Consider the following 26,142-nt stretch of genomic DNA (forward strand, 5'->3'; position numbering starts at 1 on the left):
TGACATGGGACAGTGAGATCGAGTGCACCCTCAGCAAGCTTGCTGACGACACCAAGCTGTGTGGTGTGGTTGACACACTGGAGGGAAGGGATGCCATCCAAAGGGACCTTGACAGGCTCAAGAGGTGGGCCTGTGAGAACCTCATGAACTCAACAAGCCCAAGTGCAAGGTCCTGCACATGAGTCAAGGCAATCCCAAGGACAAGTACAGGCCGGGCAGACAATGGATTGAGGGCAGCCCTGAGGAAAAGGACTTGGGAGTGCTGGTGGATGAGAAGCTCAACATGAGCCAGCAATGTGCGCCGTCAGCCCAGAAAGACAATCGTATCCTGGGCTGCATCCAAAGAAGTGTGGCCAGCAGGTCAAGGGAGGTGATTCTGCCCCTCTGCTCTGCTCTTGTGAGACCTCACCTAGAGTACTGTGTTCAGCTCTGGGGTCCCCAACATAAAAAGGACATGGAGCTGCTGGAGTGGGTCCAGAGGAGGGCCACGAAGATGATCAGAGGGCTGGTGCACTTCTATGAAGACAGGCTGAGAGAATCAGTGCTGTTCAGCCTGGAGAAGAGAAGGCTCCCAGGGAATCTTATTGCAGCCTTCCAGTACTTAAAGGGGGCCTACAGGAAAGCTGGAGAGGGACTTTTTACAAGAGCGTGTAGTGACAGGATAAGAGGCAATGGCTTTAAACTGAAAGAGGGCAGATTTAGATTAGATATAAGGAAGAAATTCTTCACTGAACGTGGTGAGGCAGTGGAACAGGTTGTCTAGAGAAGTTGTGGATGTCCCATCCCTGGAAGTGTCCAAGGCCAGGTTGGATGAGGCTTTGGGCAACCTGGTGTAGTGGAGGGTTTCCCTGCCCAGGTCAGGGGGCTGGAACTAGATGATCTTTGAGGTCCCTTCCAACCCAAACCATTCTATAATTCTATGCATAACAGCAGCAAAAGTCACATTATATTATTTCATTTCGCAGCAAGTGAGATCTCTGGATATTTGCAGCTTATTTTCCTTAAAAAAGGTTCACTTACATGCACTGATGTGCTCTGTGGGCAAGTTTTAGGAACTACAAAGCTTCTATAACAAATGTGGCACATTCTGCCATCAACAGAACACCTTACATAAAAAGACTAAAACAATTGTATAACTATCTGGAGGGCTACATAGATTCTTGATATTTTAATGTGCAGAAAATAAGAAAATAGATGGCATACTTTAGGTTTAAATGATTTATCAAGACATATTTGTCTAATGCTAGGATTAAATAAAGCGTAAGTACAGTTTCTAAAACTGCCCTTTTCAATAAAACTGTATTAAACATGTTGAATGCAGCTACACTTAAAGCATATATATTTAAATCGTGTTAAAAGACGGAGGAGTACTGGTAGTTAAAAAACTGACTGATATTTATCACCACGGAAGCTGCATTCCCCAGCGGCTTCAGCACTTGGCATTAGCAAGTGCCTCATAGGTCTAGAGTTCCCAGCTACTGTAACAACTGCAACTGGAGATGAGCAGCCAATCTGACATACAGCAGGGTAACACTACCCACAGAAATACCTCGTGGGGGAAAAGAGTGACCTCACATCCTCTCGAGTTCTCAAAGTTATCATATTCACCATAAATATAAGGCAAGCCCCGTTCCCCCACCTAAAACCTAAAGTAACTGCTTAAGAAAATTTAAAAAAAAAAAGCCAAATCTCACTTGTAAATTACATCAGCAAAAGTCCTTTGAGGTCCCCACAGCCTTCTTGGTTATCCTGGGAGGACAGATTCTTCCACAGGCAGCACACATAGATGTACCGCTTCTGGTTTAGCAGTCCTAATGTTTTCATTTTAAACACACACACTTACAACTACCAATTTAAACCAATGGGAGTCAACACTCTAAGAAAGAGTCACTAGAAAGCAAAAGTAAAATGCATAAAAATTAACACTATGGATGCAAATACTACTACATAACTTCCCTTCAATAAAATGGTATAGAAGACAGATCAGAGATATGAAAGAATAAAGAGAAACTGTTCCAGTCTCAGCTCAAAAGTCTTAGGGTTCTTTGGGCAGAAGCTTGCAAGGAATCAGGTAAAGACTTCAATGAAAGGAAAGCAACTGCACAATTCCATTAAGAAATAGCAGTACATAGCAAACAAAATAGAACCCCCTCCACATGTTGCTTGGGAAATTGCTGTCTGCCTCTCAGATTTTTTCCAGGCAGGTATCCATGAAGCCAGACTTCAGGAAGTAAGCTTTAGTCACTTGGACAAGATGGGAATTCGCATGATATCAACATATTCATAAGAAGAAACATAATCCATTACTGCAAACGACTAATAAAAGTGCATTAGCTCTCGTAAAAGCTGTTTAATATGCAAAACAACTTTAGATCTCTTAGCTTAATGCATCATGGTACAAGTAGAATAAGTTTCCCCATCAATACCTTAAATTGCTGCCTCTAGCTTCCCCACTATACCTTCGTCTGAAAAGCGTTATCTCTGCTATGGGGAGGCGTGAACAAAAAAACAACCAAACAAAAAAAACATTACCAGCAAAGTTTGCAACACAGCAAGTCAGAGGAAAGGTAACTAATTTTTCTATAAAGCAACAATACCTCATCAGCCATACGGTACCTGTTGTCACCTGACCTGGATTATGTTTGCCACAAACAAAACTGTGTGTTAACTATAGCTATAAACAATAAGCTATAAATCAATAAAAAGGCAAGTTCTAGCTTTAGCCTTGACAAATCAGTCTCTGGAGATTATATTAGTCCAATTACTGTTTTAGAAAAGACTCTCCAAAAAGCTATATCAAAGCAAAAAAAACCTCTCTATTACTAGTAATATCATCTAGCCCACAAAAAAGAAGAGTGACTGGAGACAGGCTAGACAAACAGAGAAAGACAAAAAAGCACTTAATTTTTTAGACAGAGGGCAGACAACTAATTGAATAACTTTTCAAGAAAAAGAACATCACAATTTTTCCAGCTGTCTGGAAACACTGCACAAAATCTCCCCTACTCCCCCAACAAAAGGGAAATTCTTCCCTAAAACTCTAGAACAAGTCAAAACACTTCTTCAACTAGAGGTGAATAGCTATGACAGAAGTCCAAAACTTAAGGTTATGAAAGAATTATGCTAAAAACACATTTGGGTTTTTTTGTTTGCAGAAACTGAAGTAGTAACTTGTAAAGCTATAGGCCTTTCTTTATTGCTACATGCAACCCACAGTCTGCAAAAAAAAAAATAAAAATTGGGAAGTCGAGCACAACTCAAGCAGCATATCAACTCTGAGAAGCTTCTCTGATTGTGCAATCTCCTGTCAGATTCTAGTTACATTTCTGCAACAAACATTCCATCACAAGCAATCACATGTCAAACAGATATTTGAAATATGCAACTAAACAAGAACTTAACACTGCTGAAGAATTTGTGCATCATGATGCAGTTTCATAAAGCAAACCCTAACAAAGCTCATGGACGACTTTTTCATTTATTAATTGAAAGAAAAACTTCACTTTCAATAAAACAGAAGATTCATGTATGCATAAAATCAATGTTTTTCTGTATTTATTCTTTTTTCCATGAATGATTTTAAAGTAACCTTTTCAAAACATCATAAAAATTCCATGAGAATTATTTTACATATACACAAGTTACTTCTACCACAAAATACTGATTCTTCAGAATTGACACAATTTGGTTACTAACATGAACAAAACAAGTTTTTCACATTTTTCAGTATTTGCACTGCTAATATAGAACACAGCACTTCTGCTAATAAATTGTTTCCAGACTCCAGAATCCAATGCATTAAATTTATAAATTGACCTAGAACAGCATGGTTCTACCCACTACCTTTAAGCAATTAAAAAAAAAGGTGTGATAAAGAAACATGCTTTTTCAAAATCCACCTGAAAAAAAATAACATGTACAGATAATGCCATTAACATCATAATTTTTAATTAATAATGGATATTTAAGTGTATTTCCAAGCCACTGACAGTGACTACTTTCAAGTCAAGAAATATTTCAAGAGTATGTAACCAATCTCTTCTAAGCACTCTTTTCACTCTTGCTGACACCATAGTACAGTCATGACTAAAATCCTGAATGCTTTAGACTGCATGTATAAAAAGAGAGGTGTAACTACAAAATCAAAAACCTACATGGAAACGTGGTTCCATATTCAAGTACAGAAATGACAGAACAGAACCAAAGCTGTCCATGGAAACTTAAGGGGCTTTTTCCAATTGTAAATTTCTCACATGATAATCAGTAAGATTTTTATCATACGTAACACTGCAACAACACAAATCAGTTTACCTGGGATTTTCAGGACGAGAGAAAGAGAGGAACTATTATAAATTCATTAGTAGGATCCAACACTTATTTTCGAAAGGGCCCAGAGATGTTGTGATTTATTAGGTTTGCAAGTTCATTTAGGGACAGGCAAATAAGTTCTTCTATGTTCCTTTCAAGCCTTGAGACTCAAGCTTGAGGAAAACTGAAGTCATCAACTTCATATATCAAGAAATAAAATATGTCCCAATACTTTCAACACAGTTGCTCAAGCATGAGACACAGGCAGCAGAACTTCGTAAAACAGTGATATTCAACTTTTAGAACACTGGTTATTTTCACTGAGCTTATAGGGATGCCATCATAGGCATCAAAAATACTGAAATGCTAAGAAATAACTGAAAAACAACTCTTCCAGCATCTTTTCCAGCTACAGTGATATGAAAGAGTAAGTCAACTCTTCCCTAATACTAGTATTCCTACAAAACACTTCAGAAACTGCAAAAAACATTGCCCCACCCAAAGAGGATGCAGTAGATTGATGCATGTCCTCCAAAGGCATGATTTTCTTTCGGATTTAGAAGAGGGGAGAAAACAAATCTTAGACCAAGAGGAAAGAGAGCCAAGGCTGTCTGGACCATTGCCACTGTCATGGAATCTTGTCAAAGTCTCTCCCGCCTGTCCTTACAAGGGAGCGAGGCTGAGTTTGGGCTGATTAACTTAATCTCTACAGGAGATGAGGGTGAGCAGTATTTTTGTCACACCATAGAAGCCTGCCATGAAACAAATCAGAGCACACTAACATCGCATTTTCTGTTTCTCCATCCCACGGACCATTTTGCATCATTTAGTTTCTCATTAAAAATAGAATGAAACTGACGAAAACATGTTTTCTAAAAAATAAAACAAAAGCTAATGAAAGGCTATGTTTGACTTGCATCCAACTTCCACATGATTTTTTTTCCCAGCATTCCTATTATGAAAGCATTTTTCCAGCCACAGAAAAAGCACTACTTTCTTTGAAATCTACATGAACTAAGGGACTAGTGATACCTAGTGTGTACATAAATATAACCAGTGGTATCCATGTCCAGTTAGATCAGGTAGTATCTGCTACTTCCCATTCGTATAAACACTATGCTTATAGAACATCTATTAAAGCAGGTTCTCAATTTCTAAATACTACAAAATATCAACAAGTGATATCCCAGAAAATAATTAAAGAGAAGTAGTATCATTTCAAGAATTCAGAGTTATATTTTTCTCAGACGTCCTGTACTTCACTTTCCAGAAGTCCCTGCTGGACCACAGAGTCAATTTCTAAAGAACTACATAAATGCATGCATCTAAACAGTCATTTTGGAAACAGATGCTTTGTTACCAACCATGGTCGTTTTATAACTGAACATATATACTTAACTTAGCCTCAGAGATTTAAGAGGAAAATTAAGAAAATAGTTACATCTTTTGTGGTATTCGAACAAAACGCACTGTCATTGAAGTAAACTCTGCTATTAAACCTAACTAGACTCTGAATCACAGATGAGCAATTTGACTTAGAAAAGGAAAAAAAAAACCCAACCATTTGGCATTAGGAAAGGTCTAACAGCAGGAAGCGTGTGTGTGTATACATTCTGTATATAGACATTTACAGATCCCAAACAACCAATCCTTAAAAGTAATCAAAAAACCTGACCTATCACTTTCATTTTGACTCACATTTTAAAAATTGTTTGCTTGGCAGGAGAAATAAGGACCAAAAACTGCAACAGAGACACACACTCTTGCACTTGAAAAATTACAAGCAGTTCATGACACAAAGCCCTACGCTTAAGATGAAGTTTTCAGAGAAGACAAGTAATGCAGCATTTCATCTAACAGTATCATGTAGAACACTCAAAAAAATACTTACTTACTTCAGTCAAGATACCACGTAGCATGAGTTGGAGCAAATAAAAAAACTGAATTTCCTCTTTTTTGAATCACTGTGATCATATCACATTCAAACATTCAGAGCTTGCTTTCTTGCTCCTTCTGATATGGATTTAAGGGACAAGCACATGAACTGGTCCTTTCTTAATAATTTTGTCCCTTTCTCTACCTATCGAACTATGACATGAAAAATTTCAACTCTTATATAATCTTACCTCATTGGAAAACCTCTTAATTCTCTGGAAGATTAAATGACACTTGGTCTAGTTTAAGAGATTCATTTAAAAGCCAATTTTTAGAAATGAGAATGCAGATTGAAAAATGACTGTATCACTTATGATATCATCGACTATACCTCTTATTTGTACATAATGCTGTAAGGAAATAAGAATACAGTGAAAGATTAACATTGAGTCAAACCAAATCTGCCTACGAATAGACAAGTTATTCCTTCTGAAAACCAGTATGAAAATAAGTTCATGGCTGTCCAGATGACACACACAAGAAAGTTCAGAAAGAGAGCTGAGTGGAGCACTTCTAAATTTTCACATGCTGTTTCTACATACAAGTTAATCTTAACAACTGAAAATCTTCTGAAGATCCACAACCTGACTCACTCTGGTTCCAGACACTGTTCAATATTGTGAGTGTGTCAAAAACATACTTCGATTTTTCATTACCAAAATGCTAAAGCCATCAATAAGCACGGCAGACTCAGTGACAAGACATTACATTTCTTATCCCATCCTCAGAATAAATTTGCTGCTTTTTGTAGAAAGGGGAAGTCATACCTCTAAGTGTCTTAAAAGATAAACGTGGCTTACGTCTTCAGTCCTGTCAAGAGTCTACTATCAACACACTGCATTCTGAACTAGTTAAAATACAAACAAAAAGCTGATAGTAAAATAAAAGGATGAGTAAAAGATACTTGAATTTAACCGCTTTTCCTTGCCACACCACAGCAACAGAGCTTGAATTCGCCCATTTGGCACAGCAGATGTTGGAACAGCTACTTTCTTCAAAAGCTAATGGAGGCTACCAATAGCCTTACATAACTGCAACCAAGAAAAGATCAAAAGTACCAGATGGTATTTGATTTGCTCTTTCCATTGAGTTTTTCTGATACACTTGTATTTCATCTGATACTTCTGGTATTCATCATGGTACCTGCTCCCTCAAAAAAAAAAAAAAAACAAAATATATGAGAGGCAAATTTTTAAAAGGCAGATATCTAAGTACTACAGCTTCTGCATGCAGCACAAAGATAGTAGCTGTATCAGATGCTGATTTACAAAACACAGACAAGATGCTCTTGCAGCAAGACTGTGGCCTCATTCTTGACGGACACTGACCTGGGCATTGCTGCTATAGATCACCCTAACACACGTCTGACGGTAAAAGTGAAATTCTGAAATTAATCTCCGGCACTTTGAAGTTTTATTACAGAATAATAATCTGTTGAGAAAAAAATACACTTGAAATTAGAGCACAGTTTGGGCACTTACTCTTTTTTTAGTTCTTAGGGCTCCAACCGAGTGACACCAGATTCATCCAACTACTTCAGTTATCTTTTGAAACCATATTGATAAGCACACTGGAAGTCAAGATTTTATGCTCAAATTTTACTGCATGAAGATATGCAGTTAAACTGTTCCTTGGCTACAGTTGCCTGTATATGGTAACAATCTTTCACAATCTCAATGATCTGTTTTGCTGACATACTCAGGAAAAAAAAAATTACATTCCATTTACTGAGAACTTTATTCTACGATAATTCTTAGTTTGGTGAGCTATATACTAATTAATCAACTTCTCAACTAATTAATCACCTGAAGCCTGAGAGAGAGACAAAACCTACTGTGTGTGTAAGAACTCCTACTAGTTCTGGATCATTTTGCGAGTTTCTCTTAGCTTACCAGTGATCTTTTCCCAACCTAAACAGATAATTTGAACTTGCTGGTTTAAATCTTGGGAATATTTTTCCTCCTTCCAGACAGAGTTCATCTTCACTTGAAATATATTAAATGCCACAAAGAGAAAAAATAACTCTATATGAGCCGTTTTTCCTGTTGTTTTTCTTTTTTAAATTCAGATATAACTGCAATTTATAGTTGCCATTTGAGCTGAAAAATATTTAAGAAAACATCTAACAGCAGTTGATATTTTGGTCAATTTATAAACTAGATTTGTTGTGCACACATTCTGTGTTTGAGTTTTCTCCATCTCTTCACACCGCTAGATTTAAAGATTTTCTCTTTAAGTCAGTTTCTTTTTTTGTTTACTCTGACTGGATATGATGGAACAAGATGAATGACATGAACATTGTGCTGCTCAACATAAATATCATATCCTCAGATATGATATCCACCTCAGAAAATGGGGCCTTGATAGCTACAGCTGAGAAAGTAATATATTATACATACAAATTGCTGTGTGCTTAACTATGACTGCTGCAAACTGTTGCACTGATTCAAGAACTTCACTGATGCTAACCAAAGTTAGAAAAAGACAAAGAGAAAACCATCCAGTGCAACACTGTACAGGTATTTTCTCAAAAGCTTGAGAATCACAGAACTATAGAACAGCTCAGATTGGAAGGGATCTTAAAAGGTCATGTGGTCCAACCTTTCATGGGAAAGGGAGCCTGTATCAGATTATCTAGCACCTGTCCAGTCGCATCTTGAAAATCTCCAAAGATGAGGACTTTACCAAGTCCATGGGGAGTTTGTTCCAGTGACTGATTGTTCTTACTGTAAAAAAATTTTCTTTCTTGTATAGATACAAGACCTCTTCCAGTGCAACTTGTATCCACTGCCTGTAGTCTTCTCCATGCAGCTCCTTGTGAAGAGAGAGCCTCTGTCCTCTTTACAGCTGCCTTTTTAAGTATTAGAATACTGTGATGAGGTCCCCCCAAGCCTTCTCTACTCCAGGAAGACTCCTTCAGTCTCCCCTTAAAAGGCAGGTTCTCTAGCCCTTTGATCATCTTCCAATCCTCCTTTAGACTCTCTCCAGTCTGTACGTGTCTTTCTTGAACTGTAGGAACCAGAACTGGACACAGCACTCCGGGCACAGCCTGACCACCACTCAGTTGAATGATCTCTTCTCCATCTCTGCTAGTAATGCCCCCAGGGATACAGTCCAGGATTCAATTTGCCTTTCCTGCTACAGCAGTGCTCTGCTGACTTGTGTTCAACTTGTTGTCCACTAGGACCCCCAAGTCAGCAAGGCTATTGCCCAGCCACACAGGTCCAAGTCTGTAGTGGGCTACTCACGTCATCTCATGTGCAAGACTTTGCACTTGTCTTTGTTAAACTTCAGACTGTTCTTATTCGCCCACTGTTCCAGCCTGTCCAGGTCTCTCTGCAAGATGGCCCTCCCTTCTAAAGTGTCCACCTCAACACTCAGTTTAGCGACATCAGCAAACTTGGGCAGGCGCTTTCAATCCCATCATCCACATCATTTATGAAGATGTTGAACAGCATGAGGCCCAGTATCCATCCTTGGAAGACCCAACTTGTGACAGACTGCCAGCCTGAGTAGAAACCATTGACCACCAAGAGAGACCTTCTGAGATATTTTCAAAATAGCATATTTGACGTGTCATCAAAATTAACTCTGATTACATATTAGCAAACTTTATGCAGATAATTCCTTGTGCCATTTTGGTGTCATCACACAGGATATAAAAATATTCTCATCATAGTTCTTTCTGCCAAAATCTAGAGTAGGAAATTGTAATTTCACAGTATTGAAAACAGAAACTCCTATCCATTACTCTGAAGCTTCAACTGAATTTGCAGGGTTTTTTAAGGAAAATGCATGTCAGGACTTGGTGTTTTTCATCATATGCATATGTGTGTGTATATACATAAAATTATCATGAATGTACTGAACGTGAATCTTTCCTAACTGATTTATTTAATGATGACTTCAAGTGATTAATGAAGTTTTTCACAGAAAGGCTTTCTTGCAAACTTGTGAAGCACACCTTTAGAAGCAAAGTAAAAAGCGTGCAATAGTGGCACGTGAATTCGTTAAAGTAGAAAACCACTACCTACTCAACGCTAACAAGAAGGAGAATTATTTCAGAGAACTAATGGCCTTTATTTACTACAGCTCTCAAACTATTTAAGCCAATGGAACAGTTTAGTGATCTTTCCCTCTTTCCTTCAGTGATTACTGGAAACTATGGCAAACAGGAACAGCCTCCTGTTATACTACTGAGCAGTATCAGCTGAGCATTGAACACTGTAGATTATAAGTTTAACTGCAGTTTAACACACATCTTCATTTTAACAGCTTCATATACAGGTACAACAGAGCTCACAGGTAGTACTGATTTTTTTTCCATAAAATGCAGCAAATTTCATTAAGGTCTTAATTTGTCTCAAATTTCCCCCCTAAAAAATACAAAAAAAATCCAGACCACACAGTCTATAAAAAGTTAGAGACTGATGAATGTTATGAACGTTAAAGTTTCCATGCTACGAAAAGAGTGAAGGCATTGTAAAAATTTACTTATTACACTGAAGCAAAGTAATTTTTAGGCTCATGTACTAATATACATTAATACACACAGAAACTAATTTTCTTTACTTAATAGTATCTTGCAGTCATAAGTCTATATTCAGATTAAGTAGTTTCTCCTACTTATCTGTGGGAACATATGTAACTGAAGAAAATACAACTCTAACTCAAATTACGTAAGAACCTGAAAGCAATGGCTTATATTAAAATAGCACAGTTTAATATTGCATCTTAACTAGTTTGTTAGAAACAGACTCACGCCTTCCTTACAACTTACTTTAAAAAGTCTTCTTGTGGAGGTTTTTTTGTCATTGGTATTTACCACATGTGTGCTTGAAGTTCGATGTCCGTTTTTCAAATACGCCATGGTACTACCAGTGAAATTTCTCTACCTCTTAAAGACAGCACAAACATTAGCTTGCCTCCACACCATCAAACCCACAAATCAGCGAGGGTGGGGAAGTACTTCCTTATTTTAGATGTAGGAAATAGAAATTCAAAACAGTCTCACAAAAAGCCTGAAGAAACCAGGAAGCCCTGACTTAAGTCACTATAGGCCAAACAAACAATTCCAACCCCAAAATGATCTTTAATTATAATCTTCCTAATTCCCCTGCCTATTTTCCAAACCTTGTATTTGCACTTACATCTTTCGGACAGACAAGATTTCCTTCTTGAAGGAAAAGAGCATTTTTTTGTTTTTTGTGCTCTACCACCACCCCATAAGTGGAATCTGTTTTATGTTCTGCAGTTAGGAATATTCACAAGTACAAAAGGACAATATCTCCATCTGATACTGCACTGATGCTCCCTATTTGTTGATATTTCATCTACTAAGTAGGAAGAGAAAAGAAGATAATAAGGCGCACTCCAACTTTGATTTCAACTTCTCTGTCTTTTCAAGTGAGATTTGATTGGTAGTCAAACAAGAGAAATTACTTAAATGGAACGATTGACTTTCCACAATCTTAAAGTCAAATGAATAAACAGTTATTTTTTAAAACTGTTAAGACTGAAGTTATTTTCAGTAGGCAAATATCCACTGCACAAGTTGAAGAATTAACTTAAGAGCCTATGAATAGACAGGACTGGCATTATTGACAAAATTATCTCTTTTGTCATCTGCCCAATTAGTCACTCCTCCTCTTCCTATCAGAACTTGATTACTACTTTACTGCTTCTGCAGTAGAAGTGAAACAGAAATTAACTTATCTGAACAGTGAAGATGATGAGATCTTGATAACAGACGCTCCTCTTCTGCATCAAGTAAGTGATTCTTGTATTTTGCAGAACTGAGGACACAAGTATCCCTGCCCAACTTAAGCATAAGCTCTTCTGGTTAACACTGCTTCCACTTTCTTCCAGATGAAGAAAGGAGGCTTAACTAATAAACCAGCTCATTTCTATACCTCTAGGATGGATAAGCGGCACTTCATTATACCTGAAAACCATTTATTTATCATGATGGAATTCCAAGGCAAGTAAAACTAGACAATCTCCTGTAGATCTTAAGTATGAGCTAAAAAAAAAAAACCACTTGCTCAAAGTTGCAAGTTACTGGTTAAAAAAAGATTGTGTCTTTCTCCATCGTTATGAAAAAGGTTGATTCCAACTCCCAAGAAAATAAACATATTTTGTGAAAACACCAGATTACTTCTGAAAGTAATTCTTCAAAAACTCATAGCCACATTTCATTTTTTTTTCGCTTTTACTAACCCATCACTTCATAAGACAAATTTTTTGAATTAAATTTAAAGACTTCACTGATAATTCCTCTTGCAGAAGAAAGCTTACCATTTTATCAACTTGTTTCTAAAATCATAGAATCATAGAACGGTTAGGGCTGGAAGGGACCTTCAAAGGTCATCTAGTCCAACCCCCCTGCAAGGAACAGGGACATCTCCAACTAGATCAGGTTGCTCAGGGCCTCATCCAACCTGGCCTTGAACGTCTCCAGGGATGGAGCATCCACCACCTCTCTGGGCAACCTGTTCCAGTGTTCTACAACTCTGGAACACAATATCAGAGTTTTCCTAATATCCAATCTGAATCTACCTCCCTCTATTTTAAAACCATTACCCCTTGTCCTATCACAACAGGCCCTCCTGAACAGCTTCTCCCCATCTTTCTTGTAGGACCCCTTGAGGTACTGGAAGACCGCTATAAGGTCACCCCGGAGCCTCCTCTTCTCCAGGCTGAACAGACCCAACTCTTTCAGCCTGTCCTCATAGGAAAGGTGCTCCAGCCCTCTTATCATCTTCGTGGCCCTCCTCTGGACCCTCTCCAACTGGTCCATGTCCTTCTTATGTTGGGGGCTCCAGAACTGGACGCAGTACTCCAGGTGAGGTCTCACGAGGGCAGAGTAGAGGGGCAGAATCACCTCCCTCGACCTGCTGGCCATGCTCCTCTTGATGCAGCCCAGGATGCGGTTGGCCTTCTGGGCCGCAAGAGCACATTGCTGGCTCATATTGAGCTTCTCGTCCACCAGTACTCCCAAGTCCTTCTCCTCAGGGCTGCTCTCGATCCATTCACCACCCAGTCTGTATTTGTGCCTGCGATTGCCACGACCCAGATGTAGGACCTTGCATTTGGCCTGGTTGAACTTCATGAGGTTGACACGGGCCCACCTCTCCAGCCTGTCAAGGTCCCTCTGGATGGCATTCCTCTCTTCCAGCGTGTCGACGGCACCACACAGCTTGGTGTCATCGGAGAACTTGCTGAGGGTGCACTCCATGCCACTGTCCACATCACCAACAAAGATGCTGAAGATGGCCAGGCCCAACACGAACCCCTGAGGGACGCCACTCGTGACCGGTCTCCACTTGGACATCGAGCCGTTGACCACTACTCTCTGAGTGCGGCCATTGAGCCAACTCCTTATCCACCGAGTGGTCCATCCATCAAAGCCATGCCTCTCTAGTTTAGAGAGAAGAATGTCGTGCGGGACAGTGTCAAAAGCTTTGCACAAGTCCAGGTAGATGATATCCGTTGGTCGACCCTTGTCCACCGATGCTGTCACCCTATCATAAAAGGCCACCAAGTTGGTCAGGCACGATCTGCCTTTGGTGAAGCCATGTTGGCTGTCACCCACCACCTCCTTGCTCTCCATGTGCCTTAGCATGGTTCCCAGGAGAATCTGCTCCATGACCTTGCCAGGCACAGAGGTGAGGCTGACCGGCCTGTAGTTGCCCGGTTCCTCCTTGTTCCCCTTTTTAAATATGGGGATTATGTTACCTCTCTTCCAGTCATTGGGGACCTCGCCAGACCACCACGACTTCTCAAATACAATGGCCAGTGGCTTGGCAACTTCATCCACCAGTTCCTTCAGGTCCCACGGATGGATCTCATCAGATACACCTCTGTTAGATACTGTTATTTCCTCCCACAAAACGCGGGTAATGCAACACCACCGGAAAGTATCTTTGCTGATGTTGAAACATACAAGAAAGATAGAAAGTGAAAGGCGTCCTGCTTTGGTAGAGTTAGTCAACCTCTCAGGAGACAGCTTGATTTGAAGGAGAATCTTCAGCTACCTATCAAGCTGAAACTTAAATTGAAAAATTAAATTTCTACTCCCACAGCTTCAGAAACTCGGGAAGAAACTTCCCAACATCCAAATACATTGTTTTAATCTTTTCTTTTAATCCTGATCACATCTATGAGTTTGTCAAACTGCAATGAAAAGAGTATATAAAAAAGTTCATTTTCTCCTTTCCCTAGAATTCATGGTTCTTAGACACTTCGTTCCCATGAACGTATCAAGAACTACGATAGAAACTCTTCTTTATATGAAGGTGAAGTTGATCTGACTCACTTCTTTGCCAGGAGCTCAAAGAGGAGGTTGTCATGACCAAAAAAAAAAAAAAAAAGAAAAAGGGAAGGTCAAGACCAATGCAGCCATCCCAACTCTTCCCTGATGCTAGCCAAAATCAATCATACAGAAGGGAGAAAGTTACACAGGAGTAATTTACAGTTGCAGTACCAGAACCAAAGCAGTTCCAGCAGCACCAGCATCATTACACTCCAATTCTTCTTCTAAATGCCATCTTTGATTACATCTCAAGTCCGAACTACTGATGAAATTAGTTTTATGTATACATCGCAGTAAGAAGGACAAAAACTTTATTATGAGAACCTGAAGACATTTTAGGATAGAAAAGAAACAATACGAGAAAACTTTAAAGACTCCTCTGACCTGACACTTATCAAGAATTAAAAGCAAGAGAGACTTTTAGTCCTTTCCTTACCCCAATCCAATCTGCCAAGTGGAATCAATTAATCTCTGATAGTGCAAGTTACTTGACATAAGATCTTTGTGTTACAACTCTATTCTTTAGATAAATAACCCAGAATTCTCCTGAATATGGTGTTCCTAACAAGAGTCTTCACAGCTTGTTACAGAACCACAGTGTGACTAGTTCTGAAGATTTCTCCAACCGTTTGATTTTACGAGCCAACAGCATCTCCAAACGCTTTAAGGTCATGCTACGTCCAGAAACCCTATGCACAAAATAGCGTGTAGGGTATGAGAAAGGATGAAAATAGCCACAAGCATTTGAGTAAAAGACAGAAGACAAAAGCTCTTCCACGAAGCATACTAATCTATTCTCCACAGAGACAATCTAGATCTTAACATCTCCAACTCCAAATTCAGTGTACTGAAAAAAAAAAAATCAAAAAAACAACCCAATGAAATACCCGATCACATCAATAGTTCAGCTTTCACTCTGTGGGCCTCCATGAGTATTTTGTTGTTTCCGTCACCATCTTTGCTCTGCTAGTGTTGGCAACAGCAGCCCCTGTTTCAAAAGCCATGACGATTTTTGCCAATACTAACAGAGCAAAAACTTCAAATCCTAATAAGTCTACCATTTGGCTGGCACCATTTTTGGCCTTGTATTCTTACAAAGGAGGATATATAGCATGTACTAGCAGGTTTGAATGGTCCCAAGACCACCACAAACCATATCATTAGTACAGGGGCAATTGTTTAATTGCCAAAGAACTTAGTAGTAAATGGAGTTTAAGGAGGAAGACAGGAGTTCACAGAAGATGTATTAGAGCAATAATCAGCTAGGTAGATTGAAGGGGAAAAAGAACACTTCCCCTTTGCAAGAGAAGAGTAAATTCTCTCAGCTTAATACTGACAGGATTCTTTGCATGTCTACAATCGAAGCTACTTTCTAAGAAGAGATGAATATAGTAATACACTGGTATATTGAGTTTTCATAACAAAGAAGAGCTTGTGAGGAAATTCTATGATCCCACCACCTCTAACACTGATCACAGTGCATAATATCAAGACAAAATTGTGACACATCAGTATTACCTCTCTTTTCAAGTGCAGCTCCATGTCTTGCCTGGTACCATTCTGCACAACCTGGCAACTGTGAAAAGGCATGGGGCAAGTATAACCAGCAGAAACTCATTGTCCTACCTTCAATCTTGCTCCTCCCTGAAGTATCTTCCCCATCCACTCCTACTCTATCATTTCCTGGCTGGAGAGGCTTCCTCCCCTCCTAAGTACCTTAAGATAGAGTCGCTCCACACTTGTAGTCAAAGGTGCTCCTAGATCTCAATGGTGGAATTAACATGCCGGACTCTGTCATCCATATTCTGGGAAGATGGCACTTGTACTGACACCTTGCACTTCAGTTTTTACCACAGGCAGCCTCTCCTTCCTCTTCACCTGTCTCCTACGGACAGGCTCCTGCTCCATCAGTATTAAAAAAAAAAAAAAGTCTTCCACATTCCCATGCCAATAAGAAAGTCCTACCCAGCCTTCCCAACTGTCTGTCAGAAGGACAACAATGCACACAGAGACATAGAAAACACAATGCTACCAAGGTTCTGAATCATGAAAAACTGAAGTGGCACTACTGGAGTGTAAATTGGACATTAACTATTTTCCTCCAAAAAAAAAAAAATCTACATCTAGTCTGTTTCAACTGCAGTCACAAATTAAACTTAATAAGCTTACCAATTCACAGGAACTATCCCTCAGATACGAACCCTTATGCTTAGAGTCTCCAAATCTACAATTGCCTCCACGTAGAATGTTCCTGTGGTCTTCTGTGGCTGTGGAATTTACTGCCTTCGAGACACTCAAAAGCCATCCTGGTCAACCTGCTGTAGGTGGCCCTTCCAGAGCAGGGCGGGGTTAGACAAGATGACTTCCAGAGGTCCCTTCCAGCCTCAATCATTCGTGAAATAATGATCGCTTGTACTCAACGAAACGCTACTTTCATCTTGTATTAATGCACATGGTATTAAATATTAAAAAGACAGACTTCTAAATCATCTTCCAAAGTAATCGATTCAGAGAGAAGAAACAAATTTTTGAGTTTTCTTTAGAAGCTTCTAACCAAAATATGGACATAAAATAAAGAGCCTGGTTTTATTTCAAGATCTCCATTTTCTTGGAATAGTAAGCACAGTGTCACTTATCAGCGGCCAGTATGAGATGAATGCCCTGACCATCCTTCCTTCATATTTTCCCATTTGAAATAGCCATTACAGCTATAATACAAGTCCTGCTAACCATCTTCTGAAAAATATAACTTCCTCAACCACAAAACAGGGAAAAAATTCCTAGCTGAAATCTCCAGATGTCAGGAGAAGCTTCTGGCCTCCTCTTTGGAAAGTGCATTCCAGATGACATACTTAATTTTGTGTAGTCAGGGCTTTTTTTTTTGGGCCATTACATATTTGCTAAAAAAGTAGTCCAGCCTCCATAGAAACAATATTTTCATAGCAGGCAGTGACTACACAGGAAAAAAGCCATCTTGTATTAATGCATTTTATATGCAAATATCTAACATCAATATACTCTATCAGGAAGTATCAGGTTTTCTCTGAATATATTCATACTTTAGAATTTAATACACTTGAATTCAATGCAGCACTATCTGAATACTATGCAGCTTTTAAAAACAGATAAAGACATAATTCCTCAATATTTGAATAACTATTAGAATTCAAGGATTTCTTAGTTTATTTTTTAAAAATTAATATTATGAGTCATGCAGATTTGTAGGAAAAAACGAGTACGTATTTTACGTATGTTTCCAGATCAATTATAAGTTCTGTAGCCCAAACACACACAAGCTAGAAACACATTTAGGTAGTTCCAACCTACAGTCTAAAATAAGGCCTTCGTCTGTGTAGTGTTTTCTACAGAGATATCCAAGCATCAAGTCTTTGCATCATCTCACACCATGCAACTGAAAAAGAAAACAGGAAAACTTTCTTTTATAGAGTTGAGAAGTATGTGAAACAGAAAAATGAATGCATATACGAAATTTAAGAGGGAAAGCTGAAATAAGTAAATCAGGAGTTGGATTTCAATTAGGACCTATTAATAAAGAGATCTTGCGTACTGTCCCCATGACAGTCTGTATTGTATAAATATTGACAGGGAGTGGCAATCTTTCAGTTAGTTAAAGCCAATCCTTTACAAGATTTTGAGTATCAGAATAGACTTTGACCTGTGCTCCAGTTAGAAGCTGGTACTGATCCTGTGCTGGTTCTCCCCTAGCAGCCTGGGTAGCTAACTGGACCAAGCAACTTGGCTTGTCTAGACAGTCTCTAGACTGCTGTCACTAAAGATGCACCACAGCATGTCATACTCTGCTGATGTTGTTTGGATACCCATCAATACTGAAAAGTCCAAGAAGAAACCTGACCAGACACTACACTACAGGAGATCCATTTGTCTCCGCAGAGCAAAACACCATGGACAGAAAGGCCCCCACATTGCTTTTCTTCACAAAGATCAGCTCTTGTTCAACTACTGTTAATCAGGGTGTTTATTTCAGCAGATTACCAAGAAAGCTAAAAGATGGTATTACTTGCACTTGTTTTAAATGAGCTATAACTGGGTGTCATCTGCATAGCACTTAGAGTTTTACCAATATGGTCTCATCATTCTTCTGGGTTTATTGCTGCTTGAATGACCAGACAAATTATGGCAAAGGCAAAACAGTTTTCAATCATTCTCTAATTTTGTTCTCAAGGAAGTTCGGTTTTTCAGTATCTCCATTTGGAACTGTAATTTCTTGATGACAAAGGAGTTTTGATAAATAGCATCAAGCAACATTCAAAAAAAAAAACCCACAGAAGTTTTTAATTACATATTTTGGGATCTCTCAAATTCAAGATAAACATCCTGTACTGAGACAAACATCTCTGTATTCCTTGGTAAAAGACCTAAAAAAGCTTTTTATCTGCATGTAGTACTAAGGTATGTCCTAGGAAATTCTGCCAGGAGCAACTGTGAGGCTACCAATGTCATCTGCTCATAATGCTTCTAAATAATTTTATTAATTTCTCAATGAGTGGCTCCTGAAGCTATCGTTGTCCTCAAAGATTTAAATAACAGATTAATAATTTTCAATTTGTTCAACAAACAAATTCCAGGTGTTTCCCTTTTCCTTCCCACAACCACCAAACAACTGAACACTCCACAGTTGCCAGGGAAAAAGACATTGTTTACAGATATTTTTACTGGATAAGAGCATTTATAGTCTACTACAGGGTTTTGGCTGGTTTTTTATTCCCCTTGTTGAAACACATCTTAGCATCAAATTTCTATTATCATTCTTGATTAAAACTTTTTATAGGAAAAATAAGCAGTTCTGTTCCTACAGCCTTTAATTTTAAGAGCAGAAGAATTGGTTAAGTTAACTGTTATTCCTGTATAAAACCTACCATGCACCGTGAATCAAATGCTAACATTTGACAGTCCCACAATCTCTACTGTTAAGGCTCTGGGGTGATCTTATTGCAGCCTTCGAGTACCTGAAGGGGGCCTACAAGAAAGCTGGAAAGGGACTTTTTACAAGGGAGTGTAGTGACAGGACAAGGGGCAATGGCTTTAAACTGAAAGAGGGGAGATTCAGATTAGATATAAGGAAGAAATTTTTCACTCTGAGGGTGGTGAGGCACTGGAACAGGTTGCTCAGAGAAGTTGTAGATGCCTCATTCCTGGAGGCGTTCAAGGCCAGGTTGGATGAGGCTTTGGGCAACCTGGTGTAGTGGAAGATGTCCCTGCCCATGGCAGAGGGGCTGGAACTAGATGATCTTTGAGGTCCCTTCCAACCCTAACCATTCTATGATATTAAAAAAGTCTTAAGAGATGCAACCTGAAACGAGAATCCACCAAGTTCCTACATTTCCAAAGCTAACTTACAGTTGCATTTTATGTTTAACATATTAAGTAATACATTTTATCATTAATTTCACATGAACCTACATATTTCATAATTCTTAGTGATGAGCAGGTAACATTAACCTGCAATTACATTTTTGCATTTAAAGTTTGGATATGGTAACTTGAAGACACAGAATTATATTGTCAGGTCAGTCAGAAGTCTTAGACAGCCGGAAGTTTTAGATCTGACTACAGAATCACAGAATAGTTTGGGTTGGAATGGACCCTTAAAGATCATCTAGTTCCAACTAGATGGGCCACGGGCAAGGACATCCTTCACTAAATCAGGTTGCTCAAGGCCCCGTCCAACCTGACCTTGAACGTTTCCAGAGATGAAGCATGCACAGCTTCTCTGGGCAACCTGTTCCAGTGCCTCAGCACTCTCATAGTAATATATTTCCTCCTTATATCCCATCTAAACCTATTATCTTTCAGTTTAAAACCATTGCCCTTTGTCCTGTCACTACAGGTCCTGGTGAAGAGTCTCTCTCTGTCAGAAGAGAGACATTCAGATATCATCTCCGAATATCCCCAAGTCCTTCTCCACGGGGCTGCTCTCAATCCATTTAACGCCCAGTCTGTACTGACACTGGTGATTGCCTCAACCCAAGCACAGGATCTTGCACTTGGATCTAAACAACAGTGGAAACGTGTTCAAGGAGATTTAGTCAATCATGACATTTCCCCTTACTTTGAACTACCTCCAGACAACTTAGAGCATTCTGAAGTTGATGCTTTGTAAATGTTCAAACTTTGCTTTTTCTATGCATGAGCTTCATCAGCAAATGAGTAAGTTTCTCAGACATCAAGTTTCTCCAGCATTTTATCACTCAGATTCTAAGAGCATAGCTAATGTGGTTTCAGTGAAGGAGATTTTGGACAGTTATTTTGATAGGAACTTCTGAAGTAAAGGTACTTTGAGTTATATTCTTTAATTTTTTTTTTAATTAATTTACCAAATCCCTAACCACCAGGTCTTCATTAGTGCTATTTAACAAGTTACACAGAAAGGGGAAAAGGTCTAGAGACAACAGAGATTTAGAACTCCAAATCCCAAAGAGGATGAGATCATCTCACCTTCTCCTATGCAAGACACATGAACATTAACTCATCTAGCTCAACATGAAACAGACCTAGGAAAACAGGTGAATCAAGCTCTGCACTTGTGTGTTTTCGGTGAAACAAAAAAGGAAACCTCTTGAGACTAGATAAAGTTTGTCATATGCAGTGTTTACTGTTGTCAGTTAATTTGAAGCCAAACTGCTGAACAAGTGAAACATTTGACATCTTTGAAGATTAAGACCATCAAAACGCTCAAGTTTTAAAAATGAACTACTCAAGTAATTGACTGAAGTATTTGAATAATTGATTTACTCGTCTACATAAAACATGAAAAGACTCTTTGTGAGTTATTATCAGAGTAGAGAGAGAGCACCAAAAAAGCATTTTAATGAAAATTTACTAGTTATTTTTGAATCAAAAGCATAGGCACCTTCAGGTCAAGATGTCACCCATCCATTCTCCTGTCACACCCCTGCCTCCCCACTCTGCAAAAACTGGAGGCCCATAAGCCTCAGGGAATTAGGAAGAAACACAGAGGAATAAGAATTCTGGGTTTATTCCAAAATTGTTGTAGAAGTGTGCTCATTGAATACGGCTTTCCACTGCTTAATATCATTAACGAGACACTAAGCCCCAGCTAATAGCTAGTTACTTACACTGCCTTTGGCTCTACTTAGCACACCTATGGTATTCACGAGTATCTAATCACTGCACACCATAGAGTGTGACTACCTACCTAACGCAGCCTTCACAGTGTTATTAGGTCTTTTTAGGACCATAGCACTCCTAGTACCTGACATTTTGAGAAAAAGCACTACGTTATGCTGTAGCATATGCTTTATATAGAACTTAGGCTTTGGCCTCCTCGTGGCTCACCAAAAAAGACAGTCTATCTATGATTTCCCAGCCTAGTACTAAATCAAGTGCATGAAAGCCCCAAAGGAAGATTTAGTTACAGACAATTGCAACTTAGTCCAATTTCTTGCTCTGTTTTTATTACAGTTGCATAAGAGAAAACAGAAAAAAATAAACACATCTCCTGTACCTCAGCTTTATGAATTTCCTTCCTGCAGCATGTAAATTGAATTCATATAGTTCTCAGTGTGTCTTTTCCGCCTGCTCTGTTGTCAGCACTCTTCTCCCACACCTTCCTGAAACGGTAACACGCCTTCCTTTGTATCAGCACCCCCCTCCATCTTCTTTTCTTAGTGTTCTCATACTACTTCACATATAAATTCATAACCTTCCTACCATACAGAACCTAGCTTATGATGTTTACAAAAAACAAAACAGTTGCAAAACTGATTTAAAGGTTGTTCCATGCCTGCCTTTTAGTCTACAGGGGCTCAAACCAACAGGGAAGAAGAATAAGAACAGAAGCAAAACAAAGTAAAACTAAAGAAGATAAAACTATCCTCAGAGTAGCCAAGGGCATTTTTGAGAGTTTTCTTTGCACAAACACCGTGTTTTTTGAGTCTAAAGGAACTCCAGCATTTTAAGTCTACATGTATAGAATATCAGATGCTCAATGGGAAGAGTCTGTGTATCAGTTATTCATATAATTACCACTCAGATACACACAGTTAGCTAACATTTTTGCTCAGGAAAAGTGAAAGCAGCTACTAATAACATCATTTCACAGCTTCAAAGGAAAAAAGGGTTTTAGATTGAAAAGGTTTTACAAAGAAAGATTTTTTTTTTATGTAGTCTAATCATAAATTTTATTTTCTTTTTAAGTGTCAGGCTCCAGGCCTGGTACAAGTCTCCCTCTTTAACCAGGGGCTGGGAGGAGGGGAACGGGGCGTTCATCTTAAAAGATATTTTAAGTGCAGATCAATTACATCTACACCTAAACACTTCTTCCTTAAAAACATATCCACAAGGATTACAATGGATTTGATATATAAATAGTATCTTGGACCAAGAATGATGTCTGTAGTGTGAATCACACTAAGAACTAGTGTAAAATGTTTAAACTCTTTAGAAAGTGTTAGGATACTTAAATTCTATAGAAAAGAGCCCAAGAATCAACTTGGGATGAGAGATGTGAGACAAAGTCCAGCCAGCAGACACATTGATATAGTGACCAAACACACACAAAAGTTAACCTACCAGCTGACATCTTCAGAAGAAGCACTTCCTTTTAATTGGTATTAGTTTAAAGGAACAGTATCTGTAACTAAGATTATCTAATAAAAAAAAACCACAAACAAAAAGCCACCACAATTCAATTCTGAGGACTACACCATAAGAAGCTGCCTTTAAAAGAACATGCAAAGTTATGCCCGAAAAAACTCAGAAGACTTCTAAAAACATTGTCACTTTAAAGGATATTCTCAAGATCTGAGATGCAAACACATGCTCTAACTTTATACAAGCATGACAGGAAGCATCCCAACAAGTTCATTCCCAGACTACAGCTTAGCTCCAAATCGCAATTAAGACAACTGAAAAGGGGCAAATCCTTAGACTGATTGAAAGGTAAAGGAAAACAGTTAAAGACACTATCAACTGCATGTTTGACACCTGCAACCTCCTTACTATCACTGGAGGAAGGTCCTCATAGTACAGCCAGCATTAAAGCACATACTAGCAAATTGAGCCATGGTTAATGTAAAAATTTTGAACTCTTAATTGGATCTATACTCTTGACATCTATCAATAGAAGCTGGGTGTAAAAACGTAGGATTTGACAGTAGTCATCAAAATTGACATGGTGTATCACAAGCATCAGAGCTCTTCTCATTAGCTATGGCTCTGATACATAAACTAGATCAAAAGCAGCAAGTTAACTGGAAGATGCAGTGCTATTTTCCGATGTGGCAACAACATCCACAAGGCTCTGCTTTTATCCAGTGATGTAAGTTTGACTTTCATTATTTTAAGCTCTCCACCACCTTATGCTCAAGTGAGCTTTTTGCTAAGAGTCATGCAGAAGATGAAGAATGACTATTAAGAGCTACGTTCACTCCCATACGTCCCTTCCCCCCAACTCCAAATGTGAGAGTTCATACTAAGAACAAATTCAACTTATTTATTCTCCTCTCTGGAGAAAAAAGGAAAAAAAAAGAAAAAACAGAAAGCCAGAAAAAGAAATACACTAAAGAATTTTTATCACTTACTACAAAGAAAGAAATTCTCTACCTCAGCATAAAAGCACAAACTACAATTTCCTACTATTGAAGGGCATCTCTAGATATCAAAGTACCCCTAGCTACATCCCAAACAAATTGGTTGGATTTGGCAAATGCTTTGTTGAGACACTTTCTATAATTAGAACTAACATATCATCCACTTTTGTCGAGCAACTACCAAATGATGTTGATTTGTCGAGCAACTACCAAATGATGTTGATTTGTCGAGCAACTACCAAATGATGTTGATTTGTCGAGCAACTACCAAATGATGTTGATTTGTCGAGCAACTACCAAATGATGTTGATTTGTCGAGCAACTACCAAATGATGTTGATTTTACGTCAGGAAGTGTTATGGTTTGCTTTCTTATGATGTAATTATAACACTGAGAGCACTGGAGAGACCCATTGAACCACCAGGTATGATCAAGTAGGGAAATAATAAGCAAGTAGTCCTCTATCCCAGGCATTTAAACCCCTGGCATGACTACTTACCCACCTGTAAGGACATATTAACCTTACAGCTGTGTTTTACACACCATTAGTTAACATTTGCAAACATCTACACTAAACAGGCTGAAGTCAGTGCTGCAGTGCTTAAGTACAACATAAGAGGACCTCACTCAAAAAAAAGTTGTTAGAGAATTGGTATATCAATGATTAATTCACAGTCTTCTGCTCACACACAGGACTGGCACTCACGAATTACGCCTTTGCACGAGGCGTCCACCGCCCCTTTTGACAGTCGGTGAAGCAAAGAAAGGTGCACGAACCGAGAGAGATGACAAGTCTGAGGCAGGACTGGGCGGGCGCCTCCTTGGCATGAAAGCCGCTCTCCCTGCAGAGACGTTCACGCACCCTCAGCTCAGCGCTGAGTAAACAAAACACCAGTGCGGAGTTAAGCAGGCTGGTGACTCAGCCGGGAGTGCGAGATTCGGTCCCACAGGGTAAGAAATTCGGGGAGAAGGGACCGGGGGTGCAACGGCGCTCCCTACTCACCAGCAAACAGTCCACGTTCACTTCGGATTTGGGGTCCTTTAAAGTCACGTCGATTTTTTCAAACCGAGACTCAAAACTTTCTCCCGTCGACATGTTTCCGGCGATAAAAAGTTTCCCCCTTATTCCAGAGCAAAGTAAGGTTAAAAATAATGAGGAAAAAAAAAAAAAAAAAAACAAAAAACAGGAACAAGCGAGCACAAAAGAGAAACCACACAGCCTAGACCGGGCTGAGGAGCGCTTCCTGCAAAATCCCTTCAATCACAGAAGTCTCTGAGGCAAGTTCCCCACGCTGCCCCGCCAAGGGGAGAGAAAACCGAAGGAGAGTGCCTTGGGAGTCCGCGGCGGGGGGGACGAGGCTGCTTCTCCCCCCTCCTCCACGCACGCACTTTCCTGGGCTGCTCACAACTCCGCAGCAGCAGGTTTCCTCTCCCTCCCTCCTCTGCTCGGGCCCCAGCGTCTCAGCAACCTCATTTTACCAGCCGGGGAAGCCGCCCTGGGAGCCAGCGTAGCGGTTCCTCCTCCTCGCCCTGCAGGAGCGGCGGCAGGTCGGTGCCAGGTTCCGAAGAGCAGCTTTCTTTCCGGAAAACCAGAAGAAAAAGCAACAACGGAAAAAGGAGAAGAAAAAAAAGGAAAAAGCCTGCAGGCACACCAACAAGGCAAAAATAAGAGGAAAAAACCCTCGAAAAAGCGCAGGAAAATCTTCTCGGCGGCGTGTCTCAGCGCCGTGGGGTTGGTCCTTCCATGGGCACAGAGCGAGGGAGCCCGGGGCGGGCCGAGGGGAGAAGCTGCCCCTCTCCTCTGCCGTGCCGTGCCTGCTCCGGGCGAGCGGGCGGGCAGCGCACGGCTGCCAGCTGCGCGCACAGGCCGCCCCGGCCCCCGCTGCGAGTGCCCCCCGTGGGCAGCAGACGAGTCACTTCAACGGCGGAGGAATGGCAGCAGCATCTTTCTTCCTCTCTCCTTCTCCTCCTCCTCGCTGCGCGGCCGCCGGC

At 39.7% G+C, this 26,142-nt stretch overlaps 1 protein-coding gene across 2 annotated transcripts in view; it reads right to left on the bottom strand.

Annotated features, from left to right (window-relative positions):
- ROCK1 (Rho associated coiled-coil containing protein kinase 1) overlaps positions 1–25,321 on the bottom strand; it is a 96,180-nt gene extending 70,859 nt beyond the window's left edge. For both annotated transcript variants that reach the window (XM_086608597.1, XM_086608599.1), the window contains exon 1: positions 25,154–25,321. In XM_086608597.1, the coding sequence (XP_086464723.1) occupies positions 25,154–25,246 (93 nt within the window). In that variant the 5' untranslated portion in view covers positions 25,247–25,321. The remainder of the gene's footprint in view (positions 1–25,153) is intronic.
- Between the last annotated feature and the right edge of the window lie 821 nt (positions 25,322–26,142).

Source organism: Tauraco erythrolophus, chromosome 3, assembly GCF_009769465.1.
Source record: "Tauraco erythrolophus isolate bTauEry1 chromosome 3, bTauEry1.pri, whole genome shotgun sequence".
NCBI lineage: Eukaryota > Metazoa > Chordata > Aves > Musophagiformes > Musophagidae > Tauraco > Tauraco erythrolophus.